General features: G+C 37.2%; 2 protein-coding genes across 10 annotated transcripts in view; one reads left to right on the forward strand and one right to left on the reverse strand.

Annotated features, from left to right (window-relative positions):
• Positions 1-1,471: 1,471 nt before the first annotated feature.
• Positions 1,472-2,627, forward strand: LOC137079218 (chemokine XC receptor 1-like). The gene is made up of 2 exons (XM_067447173.1): positions 1,472-1,517; positions 1,603-2,627. The coding sequence occupies exon 2, from the start codon at positions 1,611-1,613 to the stop codon at positions 2,535-2,537; it is 927 nt and encodes a 308-aa protein (XP_067303274.1). The 5' UTR covers positions 1,472-1,517; positions 1,603-1,610; the 3' UTR covers positions 2,538-2,627.
• Positions 2,628-3,400: 773 nt separating this feature from the next.
• map7b (microtubule-associated protein 7b) overlaps positions 3,401-14,727 on the reverse strand; it is a 95,645-nt gene continuing 84,318 nt past the window's right edge. For 5 of the 9 annotated variants that reach the window (XM_067445604.1, XM_067445601.1, XM_067445602.1 and 2 more), the window contains 11 exons: positions 10,945-11,126; positions 10,632-10,774; positions 8,808-9,052; positions 8,547-8,697; positions 7,697-7,865; positions 6,748-6,852; positions 6,622-6,663; positions 6,469-6,523; positions 6,222-6,360; positions 5,253-5,470; positions 3,401-4,997 (listed from right to left, as the gene is read on the reverse strand). In XM_067445604.1, coding sequence (XP_067301705.1) covers positions 4,978-4,997; positions 5,253-5,470; positions 6,222-6,360; positions 6,469-6,523; positions 6,622-6,663; positions 6,748-6,852; positions 7,697-7,865; positions 8,547-8,697; positions 8,808-9,052; positions 10,632-10,774; positions 10,945-11,126 — 1,469 coding nt within the window. In that variant the 3' untranslated portion in view covers positions 3,401-4,977. Of the gene's footprint in view, positions 5,159-5,252; positions 5,471-6,221; positions 6,361-6,468; positions 6,524-6,621; positions 6,664-6,747; positions 6,853-7,696; positions 7,866-8,546; positions 8,698-8,807; positions 9,053-10,631; positions 10,775-10,944; positions 11,127-14,727 lie in introns of all 9 variants that reach the window. The other 4 variants (XM_067445603.1, XM_067445600.1, XM_067445599.1 and 1 more) reach the window with 3 other exon arrangements.

Raw genomic sequence — 14,727 nt, forward strand, 5'->3', positions numbered from 1 at the left:
TTGTGTTCATGACTTCAATGTTAGAATATTGTAACGCTCTACTGGGTGGTTGCCCTGCACGCTTAATTAAAAAAAGCACCCCCCCCCCCCCGCCCCAATTCAACAAATTTAGGCCATGTCCGCACTAATATGTTTTCATTTGAAAACGTAAATTTTTCTCTCCGTTTTGGCCTTCCGTCCACACTGAGACAGCGTTTTAAGTCAATGAAAACGTATCGTTTTTAAAACGCTCTCCAAAGCGGATACATTTGAAGAAGCCGTCTTTGCGTCGTAGTGTGGACTGTGAAAACGGAGACTTTTTTAATACGATGACACATTTTTAGCCATGTGATGCAGTCATATGACCAATTCAGCCAAGATGGTGAATGACATTGTACAGCAGTTGTTTTGCATGCTTTCTGTTTTGACAGCCTTGTTAAATATTAATGTCAGTTTGTACATACTGTTAAAAAAACTCAGTGCCTTGTCTCGACATTGCTGCAAAATTTCAAAAGAGTAAATAAACGATTAGCGTAAATTACACAAGTCAGATTGATTTGCTCATGCGCAGTACGGGGATGTAAGCGTTTTCAGACGTTTCAATGTTCAAGATGAACATTTTCTGGAAACGATTGAAAATGATAGTGTGAACGCGGAGCATTTTTAGACGAAAACTCATTCGTTTTTAAATTTATCCCGAATAGTGTAGCCTTAGTGTTACGTAGCCTTAGTGTTTATTGTTGTCTCTGCAGTTAAAAAGACAAAGTTAACAATTCTGGCTATTTTCATAAATGTAATAAATCATTTAAATAATTTTATTTATGTATCACTCAGTAACTATTTGCGTTTTGAACATACAGTATATTCACCTGCACTTTATTTTACACACATTTTTTTGAAATTTGAATTTTTTTTTGAAATTTTCTTGATTCTGAATTTTTGTTTCATTTTTTTTTTTTAAATTAGAAAGGTATAATTTAATTTTGTAAATAAATTTTAAATGTTTAGACATTTCTATGTCAGCAATTATTAATAAAATTATTCTTACTTTATTTTTATCTCTATTATTATTTTCTTCTATATCATATCTATATATACATTATATCTTCTATATAGATTTGAAAAACATGTATAAAAAAAGCAGGTATCAAGCATTTTTCATCTATTTACTGACAATGTTATTGTAAATTCATTGCTGTTAATTTCAGACCCAAAACAAAACCAAGGGCTAGAACTATGCAGACTTGAATTATGCGGTCACTTCTTAACATGGAAATACAATGACGTTGAAACGCTCATTAACTGGCAACTACCGTTTTACCAAATAATCGCTGCAACACCTAAAAAATACAATTGCTTTCATTATGAAAGGGATGCTTTCATTTCATGTTTCTGAGAGAAAGAGGAATAGTTGAATTTTGAGGCTTTCACAACTTTTAATCCTCCCATTCATCATAAACACGCTCATAAAATATCCCTGTCCAGTTAGCCAGGAGATTTGAAGAGTCGTCAGTACTAAGAGGACTGAAAAAATCAAGGTGAGACTTAATTACTCTTTATTATATCTTGTATTTTGTAATAAATACAATGAATTCTAACAACACAATTTATATTATCATATAGAGAACATCATGACTGAAGACTATACAACTCTCGAGTATGATATACCAGACCAACTATGTGGCAAAGAGGAGGTAGTGAAAGTCGGATCCATTGTTATTCCACTGTTTTTCACTCTTCTGGTTGTGTTTAGCTGCATTGGTAACCTGCTGGTTCTGGTCATCCTGGTGCTGTATATGAAGTTTAGATGCCTGATAAACATCCTGATACTCAATTTAGCGGTGTCAGATCTGCTGTTCACTTTTGGACTTCCATTCTGGGCCTCGTACTACATCTGGGGTTGGACGTTTGGAGAGAGTTGCTGTAAAGCGGTGAAGTTTCTCTTCTATGTTGGCTTTTACAGCAGCGTGTTGTTCTTAACTCTCATGACTATTCAGCGTTATATGGCAGTGGTTCATCCTCTGTCTGACTGGGAGAAACACAGAGGCTTTTCAGTCACTCCTTTCATCATTTGGATCCTGAGTGGAGCGGCTGCATTGTTAATCTCACTCCGTAGCATCATTTTGCAACACGATAATAATCTTTACTGTGAATTTGACAGTATTGAAGCAAAACATATGGCTGTTTATTTACAAAGCATTTTTTTCTTGATTGCATTTTGCATCATGGGATTTTGCCACGTCAGAATGTTTCTGAAAATCAAGCAGTCCCGAATAAAGCTGCGAAACAAGACCATCAAACTAATATTCTGCATCGGCCTGGTGTTCTTTATTGGTTGGGCTCCATACAACATTGTGATGCTCTTGAAAATTTTGCAGGATTATAGTTTATCTCCATTCACGGACTGTAAGGTATCCATTCGTCTTGATTATGCATTTTATGCTTGCCGACTGTTGGCATTTTCACACTGCTGTTTAAACCCAGTGCTTTATGCTCTAATTGGAGAAAAATTCCAGAAACATTTACGGATGATACAGAAGAAAATTTGTCCAAAATAAAGCTGAACCATCAAAATAATTTCTTACTCCTTTCAGTTTGGTTAAAGTTTCAGTATGGTGTTTTTGTAGAATTTAAAAGCACACCATTGTTTCTACATTTTGATTTTAGGTTTGCCTCAGAAGCAGTTTGTGTGTTGTTGGTTGCTTGATAACGGACCTGACAGTTGATTACCGAACTTGATGGAGGGGTTTAAGATTTCCCAACTACAGATAAGATTTTTAAAATAGGATAATAATCCTAAATCAAATTAAGATTTGCTTCTGTAATATGAAATTGTGAAAATCCTAAATTAACTTGTTATATCTTAAGAGCTAAGATAGAAAGTTTCTGTAATACGCCCCCAGAATAGTAGAATATGTTGACATGTACTCTAAAAAAGTGGGTTATTTTTTTCTACCCAAATACTGGGTTGAGCTTTTTGGGCCATTTTTGTTTTTTTTGTTTTTTTGTGTGTAGTTTTTGTGTTACCCAGATCCTGGGTCAGAAGTAACAAAAAAACTAAAAATAAAATTGTACCAACCCTTCACTTTTGAACCTAATTCTCCATAATAATCTAAAAAAATAAATGCATACTTAAATAACATATAATCTTAATACAATTTTCCACATTGAATAAATGCTTGATCTACATAATCTGTGGCAAGATTTTTGATAACCACTGTTCTTCAGAAAAAAACATGTTTATCTTAACATTTAAACATGACATGAACAAGTGGTGGATGATCTAAACCCACCGTTCCACATGTGAAAGTTTAATCTAGGCCAGCTAAATGTCAGAATAATAAAACCGCGGCACTTATTTACCATGACAACTTAATTTGTAACAGACGCATACACATTAGGAACACAGCAGTCATTTCCAGATAAAAAGTTTTATTGATTTTCATACTTTGTACATGCATATAGATCGACTTGGTTGGGAGAAAACGCTTCAGTTTTTTTTTTTTAAAAGTGATACTCAGTGCTGTTGGTTAGGACGTGGGCACGTGGATGCATTATGAGAAGTGCTCTTTATACAAGTCTTCACTGAGAAATCTGTCCCTGACCTCTCGATAAACAAGTTGTGCTTGTTTTAACCCATTTTACAAAATCTGCTAACAGATTTTGTGCAACATTAATGTATACTTTTTTAGCGCTTGCATATCAAGGTTTACAGTTTCTTAATTTCATAATATTTAATTGATCCCTGCTTCTTTTTTCGCATGATGTCCACAGACCATCCACTGATAACAAAAACTGAGATAGTCTTGTGTTTTTTCAAGAGAAATCGCTCCATAATATGTCCTATATAGGATACTTGGTTTTCCATGAGGCCTATGACATACTGATTGTCTGAATCTCATAGGGCCGGGATGGAAACAGCTACATGATGCAGCAGCACTTACAGGGCCGTACCGACAGCATGTGTCACGAGCCTATTGATAAGCGGAGGATTACATTTTTTTTTAATTATTATTAAATCAGCCCTTTAACAACATCTCTACAAACAAATCCTCCAAAACTTCACTTCATCTGATAAGGCAGAGGAAAAAACATAGGTAGCAGCATTTTAGATTTACAGAGATTCTTCTTATTTATTACGTTATGATTAAATTCGACTTGACTTAAAACAATAAGCAAGTATGAGTTCTACCGATTAAATGGACGTTTCCTCTCATATATGCAAAACTCTCTATTTTACAAGTTGCTTTTGGGCATCTGCGATAAATGCTACACAAAATAACGTGGCTAGCAAACCGTCAGCTGGGTGAATCTCACAAAAAAACAGCCAGGTCACATTTCAACCTTAAATCTAATGAGGGGAAAAGTAATAGATTTTTTTATTTAAATCAGCAGTAATTAAAGGCAGTAGAACAGTTACAATGATATATAAATACTTCACAATTTACATATTTTTTGCATTATTACTATAATGAGAAATTGTGAGGATGTGCTTAATTTTAATGTAAATACGAAAAAAAAATACTTTTTTTTTCTTTAATTTTGAGTTAAACATATCACGGATATGTTCCTGATAAGTTGCATGAGATTCAAATCACCCAACCATATTAGGGAAAAAAAAGAAATCAAGGATGAAAGCTTTTCTCCGCCTGGACTGCGTACATTGGAGTGGAATGAGATGTAATTCAAGAGGCAAAAATCTGTTCAAGCTTTACAAAGAGGGCAGGAAATATGTTCTCTTCATTTGAACGTTAATTATAAAACTAAGCAGAGAGTTCAGCCACTCGATTGCTGGCATAACGAGAGCAAAACTACGAGGTTTTGCCATAAATCTACGCAAACACAACAAACATCATTCTCTTGTCACACATTCCTTATGGTTAGCACTTCACAGGAACTTCCACGACAGAGACAATGCATTTCTTCAAGTACTAAATGTGCCTTCAGTCACCACGACTCCCCAAATGACGGAAGATGTGGTTCCTGGAGCGTACCACTTCAGTTTGGGGAGACAGGAGCTGATTACAGGAAGGAGAAGCCAAGAGTTTTGTTTTCGTCATTTCTCTTCGCCATTTTAGGTGTCTAAGTGTCATAAAGGGAAGTACAGTGAGGGGTCTCCCTCTGACTCTATTTCCTGTGTTGCATGTTGCACTTCAACAATTATAAAATGTTCATACATCTATAATGAAAAAAAAAAAATCAAAAATCAAATTTGTTACCCCAAATCAAGAAAAAAGTCATATAAAATCAGTGTTGTGTCCAGGCTGACTGACCTGAACTCTGTGCCGGGTTTTCCTCCAGTCCACTCATGTTATGTGTACTGCCATTCTCTCTGAAAGCCAGCAGAGGAACCTTTCTCTTCTCTTCCTCCACATTTTCCACTTCCTCTCCATCTCCATCTTGACGGGACAGTTTGTTCGCCATGGGAAGCTCTATGACCTCCTCGAAGGCTTCTGTGACGGCGCCATTTTCTCTAAGCTGGGTAGCCACACTGGCAGTGAAGAAAGCGGTCACAGATTACAAGCAGCTTACAAAAGAGTTTCTCTGATTAAACATATTGTTGAATTAACTGCTTCTGTTTGTATTATCATTTGTAAGTACCTTTGGATAAAACAGTCAACTGAATGAATATATATAAACCTTTTTTACAATGTCTCTAAACCAGTTATCTAAAGCTTTTAAAAAGTAAAGTAGGAGTTCCTCCTATCACCAGTAGAGGACAGGAGAGCTCCAGATCATAAACATTAGTGTCAGAGCATTTTCTACATTAAATTAATTTAGTATATAGTAAATTATCCAAAGTGATTTTTAAATAAGGACAAATAAAAGCAATTTCAATGGATGGATGGATGGACAATTTCTATATACCCCAATCATTGTTAACAACATGTATTCTTATTTCACATGAGAAATTTCTTATTTCTCACACTTATTTCCCATTGTCTGTGCCTTAATTTATTTTTATATTGATTAATAATACATTGTTAGTTAACTGTGAGCTTTGTATATGTGCATGAAACAATATTTATAGTGAAAAACACAATACAAATAAATGTGAATTGCACTAAATTGAAAATGGATGGATTGATATATCTTTTTTTTATTAATTAACTTTTATTATTAAATTAAATGCATATGATTTTTATTATTATTATTTTATAAAACTTTTGGACAGAATGTGAAATTATGCAAGTTGGAATCAAACTTTGTTTTTATGAATAATTATGAGAAAAAAACCTCACCTGTGACCTGCTGTGGGCAGTATGGGAGTAACAAAGCTGGGGTCCGAGAGTCCGTTACTGTCACTGCGTACGCTCTCCGAGGTCTCCGGAGCCGGGGGGGCCGACACACTTACCGAGGGACTGCTAGATATTGAAATCGCTAAGAAAGACAAGAGAGAGAGGGATATTAATGATGTCAGATTCATGGCAGACACATGAATCAGAGAGAAACACTGGCACACATGTGAATGTAAAAATCACAATTCACCTGAATCCTGTCCACTCTGCTGGCTGACATCGCCATTTCTCTGTGGGGTGGTTTTCTTCAAAACAGAAAATGTGTTAAACAAGAGAAAAAGCCAACACTTCAAATCAAAGGCAACGATGCAGACAAGGCAGCAGCAATTGCTTGATATCTTACTTGATCAGATCGGCGTGTGCGTTTCATAATTTCCTCAAGGCGCTGTGACAGACAAGAACACAATCAGGTAACTTTAAAATCCTGTAATTATCTTAAAAGTCACTCAATAAATTGAACTTCGCTTACCTTCTTTCTCTCCATTCTCTCAGCCTCCTCTTTCTGGAAGTGTTTCTCTCTCTCCAGACGCAAACGCTCTGCCTCTTCCCTCTGGCGAGCCTCCTCTTCTTCTTTCTGAACAAACAGAGCCATAAAAACAATTTTGGATAAAGGTCACTGACATTTGAAATTAAACATGTAAGCATTATATTTAGCATGCATTAACTTGAGGGCTGCCAAACATAACCTTTTTTTGAGATTAATTAAGTGATTAATATTGTTTAGTGCACATATTACAAAGAAAGTAGCTTTAGAAAGTGCCAATATATTGTTTATTTTATTTCCATACCATTAAACATAAGCCTATCTCTGGCCTTACAGTCTACATTTTAAAAATCAAGTTGACATTAACACATTTAATTTGATATTAAAGCATTCAATTCATACATATAATATGCATTATATATGTATTTTATATAAAAAGGCAAATTATATACATACATACACTACTTTTGTGTTTGTGGTTGGTAAGATTGTTTATTGTTTAAAAGTCTCTTTCGCTCAGCAAGGCTGCATTGATTTAATCAAAAACACGGTAACATCAGTAATGTTATGAAATATTGCAAAATAAAATAACTTTTCTATGTGAATTTATTCCTGTGATCAAAGCTGAATTGTCAGCATCATTACTCCAGTCTTCAGTGTCACATGATCCAAACAGCACATTTATTTAAAATAAAAACATTTCTTACATTATTAAAGCATTTACTGTCACTATTTTTTTTATTTATTATCGGCCTCACATTTTTGAACAGCAGTGTAAATTATTGAAATTAATCATGTCAAAATCAAGTCAATGTTGAATTATCTATTTACAGCACTAATGTTGAAATGTAACCTTAATAAAATACATACTGAGTGTTGTGTTTGGTGTGATTAATGAATGACATTGCGGGTATGTTTGCGTTTGTTTGTCTACCTGTCTCTGCAGACGTTCAGCTTCCTCTCTCTCCCTCTGTGCCTTCTCCTCCTCTAATCGCTTCTCCTCTTCCTCTTGTCTTTTCTTCTCTTCTGCCTGCCGCTGCGCTTCCTCCTCTCTCTTCGCTCGCTCCTCTGCCTTCCTCCGGGCCATCTCCTCCCTGCTGCGCCTGCACGCACAAAGGCACGATGATTTAAAAGTTTCTTTTAAAATAAATGAATGTATAGTGTTTGGTTGTGTTCAATGTACATTTAGACACCACTGTAGATCTTTGCTGAATGAAATGTAACACTTTTTATTTTATTTTTATTTTTTTTACAGATTTTTACCAAATTATTACTTGTTTTGCTTTAACACATCACAGTTATTGTATTATCCTTTAAATCACCAGAAAAACTGCCACAAATACATGATTCCTCTCTTTCTTTATACAATAATGTTGTACAATAGAAAAACTATCTAATTTTCTAATGTACAACATTATTGTATGCCTAATCCTGATTTCAAAGATAGAATCATAACCAGTGACAGAAGAAAATTCAAAAGTGACTCATGTCATGATGTTTTCTGCTACATACAGCTCTGGAAAAAATTAAGAGACAACTGAAAACTCAATGATATGTGGTTTCTTCATTTTTTTCCAGTGCTGTATGTGTGAATGTATGTATATAATGGTAAGTTTTTATTGCTATTTTTATTTTTCATCAAATTAGGTAATATGATCAGGCCTTTTTGCAAATAAGCGTTTTTTTAATGCAAGGCTGTTATGCATAGCTTGGCAACTAGTTTTAGAGTAGCTTTCCCAACAGTGGATATAATAAAGGTGCTCAGGAAAAACTCCCGCACGTACCTTTCAGCCTCTTCCTGCTGTCTCTTCTCCTCCTCTTCTCTTTCTCTCTGTTCTCTGGCTTGTCGTCGTTTCTCAGCAAGCAGTCGAGATGCCTCCTCAGGATCTGTTGTGCCTGCAGAGGGCCGTGCTGTTGGAGAGCTTCCAGAACCTTCTACAAAGAGAAAGAGGCACAGGAAGAGAATAAATGATGAATATATATGATGAATGATGCAAGTTCAATAAAACTTGATGGCTCATTAATGGTTGTGCAGTATTACAGACCAGCAGAAGGCTCTGGTTTAGTTGCAAGAGCCTCTGGTTCAATTTTAGGAGGTTCAACATCCTCTTTTTTGCTCCCCTCTTTTTCTGGGGTAACTCTTGGACTTTCTGACGTCACTCTGTTGGGCCTGAGATTGCCTGGTAATAAGGAGGGGTTACTAGGAGACAGTGGAATTGATGCTGGGGGAGGTGGAGACCTGGGCTTTTTGGGGTTAGGTGTCTTCTGAGAGGGTTTAGCAGTAGAGCCCCTGATGAACAGACCAAAAAAATAACAGATTCAGTGAGTAAAAGGTTTTAGTTTTTTCATCCTGTCCAATAAAACTTGCAGCAAAGTGGAGGTCACAAATATATACACTTACCTAAATTATTATTATGAACACCTGTTCAATTTTTCATTAATGCAATTATCTAATCAACCAATCACATGGCAGTTGCTTCAATGCATTTAGGGGTGTGGTCCTGGTCAAGACAATCTCCTGAACTCCAAACTGTCAGAATGTCAGAATGGGAAAGAAAGGTGATTTAAGCCATTTTGACAATGGCATGGTTGTTGGTGCCAGACGGGCCGGTCTGAGTATTTCATAATCTGCTCAGTTACTGGGATTTTCACGCACAACCATTTCTAGGGTTTACAAAGAATGGTATGAAAAGGGAAAAACATCCAGTATGCGGCAGTCCTGTGGGTGAAAATGCCTTGTTGATGCTCGAGGTCAGAGGAGAATGGGCCGACTGATTCAAGCTGACAGAAGAGCAACTTTGACTGAAATAACCACTCGTTACAACCGAGGTATGCAGCAAAGCATTTATGAAGCCACAACACAAACAACCTTGAGGCGGATGGGCTACAACAGCAGAAGACCCCACCGGGTACCACTCATCTCCACTAAAAATAGGAAAAAGAGGCTACAATTTGCACAAGCTCACCAAAATTAGATAGTTGAAGACTGGAAAAATGTTGCCTGGTCTGATGAGTCTCGATGTCTGTTGAGACATTCAGATGGTAGAATCAGAATTTGGATAAACAGAATGAGAACATCTGCAGGCTGCTGGTGGTGGTGGTGTAATGGTGTGGGGGATGTTTTTTTGGCACACTTTAGGCCCCTTAGTGCAAATTGGGCATCGTTTAAATGCCACAGCCTACCTGAGCATTGTTTCTGACCATGTCCATCCCTTTATGACTACCATGTACCCATCCTCCGATGGCTACTTACAGCAGGATAATGCACCATGTCACAAAGCTTGAATTTTACCCCTTTAAAAGCTTGAATCAAATTGGTTTCTTGAACATGACAATGAGTTCACTGTACTAAAATGGCCCCCACAGTCACCAGATCTCAACCCAATAGAGCATCTTTGGGATGTGGTGGAACGGGAGCTTCGTGACCTGGATGTGCATCCCACAAATCTCCATCAACTGCAAAATGCTATCCTATCAATATGGGCCAACATTTCTAAAGAATGCTTTCAGCAGCTTGTTGAATCAATGCCATGTAGAATTAAGACAGTTCTGAACACAGTATTAGTATGGTGTTCCTAATAATCCTTTTATTAGGTGAGTGTATATGTAAACAAATTGCTAAATGAAAAGTGTTTCATCGATTTTTAATTGATGATTATGAAGTTATTATTTTAGTTGTTAACTTACTAACCCTGATTTTACCTGTTTACCAAACAAAACATTCAAAAACAAAGACATATTTGTGGAAATATTTCCATAAACATTCAGTATAAAAACTCATCTTGGTTATGAAAAATAGACACAAATGACATACTGAATATACTTTTAATCCCCTCAGTCGCGTTTCATCTTAAAAATTGTGCTTGTACCTGTTGGGGGATGGATTGGCGACCCTGCTGCGATGACTGACGGGAGAGGGAGATCTCTTGGGTGTGAACAGGCTCAGACTTGGAGTGGGATATGACAGGTTACTCCATGACTTCCTCACATAGTCCTTATCCTTCCTGTCAATCTATAAACAGAGGAATGAAATACATCGTTCGAGAGAAGTCTAATGTACTTCCATACTACATTATACAAAGATCAACATATTGCAATTGCTCAACCTAAAGTACGCTCTTTCAAGTATAGGGCACTTGGACAAACACACAAAACAAGCACATATGAACACCAATACCATACCAGGATATTCTGGGTGGTCTTTCTGCGAGCGCTGCCGTCCGGAGGGATGAAACCTGCTCTGATTGGTCTCTCAAAATTAAGGCCTGCTTTGTTTGGTCGATCGGTGCTGCGTGACTGGATGGACTTGAAGGACATGGAGCTCATTGGGTGACAGGAGGCTGAGCGAGGACAAACGGGGGTCACTGTACCACGGTCAAGTTTAACCAGCCATGGAGTATTATGAGATAATTAAATCGATCCATTATGGACAAGAGGAGCGACAGGGAGGAAGATGCATAAAAGAAAAAGGTTAAAAAGGGATGAATGAGTGATGAAAAAGTGGAAAGGGAGGAAAAAGAAAGTGCAAATTAGTATCTACAAAGCTCTAGACAGAAATTAGGCAACATTGATCATCACTGATAGGAGGACATTCTGAGAGCATGTTCGGAATGGCATACTACCATACAATTTTTGCAGTATGCATTATGTACAGGTCCTTCTCAAAATTTAGCATATTGTGATAAAGTTCATTATTTTCCATAATATAATGATACAAATTAAACTTTCATATATTTTAGATTCATTGCACACCAACTGAAATATTTCAGGTCTTTTATTGTTTTAATACTGATGATTTTGGCATACAGCTCATGAAAACCCAAAATTCCTATCTCAAACAATTTGCATATTTCATCCGTCCAATAAAAGAAAAGTGTTTTTAATACAAAAAAGGTCAACCTTCAAATAATTATGTTCAGTTATGCACTCAATACTTGGTTGGGAACCCTTTTGCAGAAATGACTGCTTCAATGCGGCGTGGCATGGAGGCGATCAGCCTGTGGCACTGCTGAGGTGTTCTGGAGGCCCAGGATGCTTCGATAGCGGCCTTTAGCTCATCCAGAGTGTTGGGTCTTTCGTCTCTCAACTTTCTCTTCACAATATCCCACAGATTCTCTATGGGGTTCAGGTCAGAAGGGTTGGCAGGCCAATTATGCACAGTAATACCATGGTCAGTAAACCATTTACCAGTGGTTTTGGCACTGTGAGCAGGTGCCAGGTCGTGCTGAAAAAAGAAATCTTCCTTTCCACAAAGCTTTTGAGCAGATGGAAGCATGAAGTGCTCCAAAATCTCCTGATGGCTAGCTGCATTGAGCCTGCCCTTGATAAAACACAGTGGACCAACACCAGCAGCTGACATGGCACCCCAGACCATCACTGACTGTGGGTACTTGACACTGGACTTCAGGCATTTTGGCATTTCCTTCTCCCCAGTCTTCCTCCAGACTCTGGCACCTTGTTTTCCGAATGACATGCAAAATTAGCTTTCATCCGAAAAAAGTACTTTGGACCACTGAGCAACAGTCCAGTGCTTCTTGTCTGTAGCCCAAAAGTGGCTTGACATGGGGAATGCGGCACCTGTCGCCCATTTCCTGCACACGCCTGTGCACGGTGGCTCTGGATGTTTCTACTCCAGACTCAGTCCACTGCTTCCGCAGGTCCCCCAAGGTCTAGAATCGGTCCTTCTCCACAATCTTCCTCAGGGTCCGGTCACCTCTTCTCGTTGTGCAGCGTTTTTTGCCAAACTTTTTCCTTCCCACAGACTTCCCACTGAGGTGCCTTGATACAGCACTCTGGGAACAGCCTATTCGTTCAGAAATGTCTTTCTGTGTCTTACCCTCTCGCTTGAGGGTGCCAATGATGGCCTTCTGGACAGCAGTCAGGTCGGCAGTCTTACCCATGATTGCGGTTTTGAGTAATGAACCAGGCTGGGAGTTTTTAAAAGCCTCAGGAATCTTTTGCAGGTGTTTAGAGTTAATTAGTTGATTCAGATGATTAGGTTAATAGCTCGTTTAGAGAACTTTTTCATGATATGCTAATTTTTTGATATGCTAATTTTTTTTTCATGAGCTGTGTGCCAAAATCATCAGTTTTAAAACAATAAAAGACCTGAAATATGAGAAATCATTGTTGGTGTGCAATGAATCTAAAATATATGAAAGTTTAATTTTTATCATTACATTAGGGAAAATAATGAACTTTATCACAATATGCTAATTTTTGAGAAGGACCTGTATACTGTGCTCAATTTGTACATTTACAGTAATTGCATTTGCCTAAATGTGAACTGAAATTGGAATGAAAATGCAAAATAATACTTTTAATTCCTAAACAAAAACTGGACGCCACTTACTGCATTAAACAAATATTGAGGTTGATGAAATGTGTATTCATACTGCAAAGAATTTCCTCATACTATTACAAAAACAGCAGGCAGTGAAAAGTATAGCACAGTATGTAGTAGGGTAATATTTCATTCTGAATGCAGACAATTCAATTCCTCATGAGTCAAATGATGACGCAGTTGCCTATGTTAGATGCCTTTAATTTAATCAGTTGATAACAGAATCCCCAAACAGAAAAAAACCCAAACACTTAGCAAGAAATAGACACAACACACACACACACACACACACACACACACACTAATTTAAGACAAAGTGGGTAGTAACTGGGCAAAGCTGTTGCAGAGATAACTTGTTTTTTTTGTTTTTTTTTAGGACAGGGGTCTTGCCAGAAACAGCTCTCACAATTCTTCAGTACTCTCATTTCCCTCTTTCTCTGCTCTCTCTATCGTAAATGTGTGTATAAGTCTAAGCTACGCTGAAAATGCATCTTGGCATCTATGAGCTTCTCATAATTTCTAGCTATTCTAACAAATTGCAATAAAAAAAGTTAATTAATAACACTTAAGCTTTTCAGAAGCATAACAGTAAAAAAAAAAAGTAGCATTTCACGCCATTTTCTGACAAGTTTTGGTGAGGTGACAAAAAAAAAAAACTGTCACCTTGTGCTGGGCGGTATGACCAAAAATGTATATCACATTATTTTTCTAAATTATATTGGTTTTGTGGTTTTATGACGGTATTTTTTCCCCTATACTATGCATGTCGGGTGTTAACCATTTTTTCTACTGATTGAGAGAGAAAATATATTGCAGTAGATTGACTAGAATGCCCTATTTTACTGTCATGATGAGTGAATGTTGTAGAAAAATTCCACACTAAAGTTAATACAGAGTTTGCAACCCCTCACAAAATGATGCTGTGGGGAAACAACCAATCAAAAAGACCTGCAACACACTTATTACAGATGCATGAATTTTAAAATATGACACAGAGAGAAGGGCACCTTAAGCATATTAAAAACCTAACCCTATATAACAACAAACTGCCAAAACGAGGAGGAAAACGCAGAAGAGCATTTAAAAGGTCTAAGGATATTTTCAATACATTTAAGAGCACTACAGTCTCTGAACAAACGACACGCGTCAGTTTAACACAGAAAGAATAAAGAAGTTTTAAAGAAGATTAAAGAATTTTTGCCCAATCTTCTTTGAATTGTCAGTCTGTTTATTAACTTGCATCCTTGTCTTTCGTGTAGCAGAATAATCAACGGTGCCATCGCTGTCGTGATCAAACGTAGGCTACAGTTGTATCAGTATCCTTTGCATACATTTAATTTGCAGATGTGATGAAATATGTGCTATTTGTAGTGGTGTCCAAACCCATAGTGGACGTTATTGAGTGCACTTATTCAATCTCACATTGCACTGCAATAAAGAGTGAACAGTTGATGTACAAACAACGGCCGTCCAACTTAACGCACTCGTTTTCATTCACTCCTTCAAGTGAACAATGTAAGTGGATAATGTAGGGAAAAGTGAATGATGCTTCAGAAGGCGATTTCGGATTCAGCCTTGCGATCTCAGCTGTGCTCTCACAACAGTGCATCAGTGAAAAAGAA

Source organism: Pseudorasbora parva, chromosome 6 (genome assembly GCF_024679245.1).
Source record: "Pseudorasbora parva isolate DD20220531a chromosome 6, ASM2467924v1, whole genome shotgun sequence".
Lineage (NCBI taxonomy): Eukaryota > Metazoa > Chordata > Actinopteri > Cypriniformes > Gobionidae > Pseudorasbora > Pseudorasbora parva.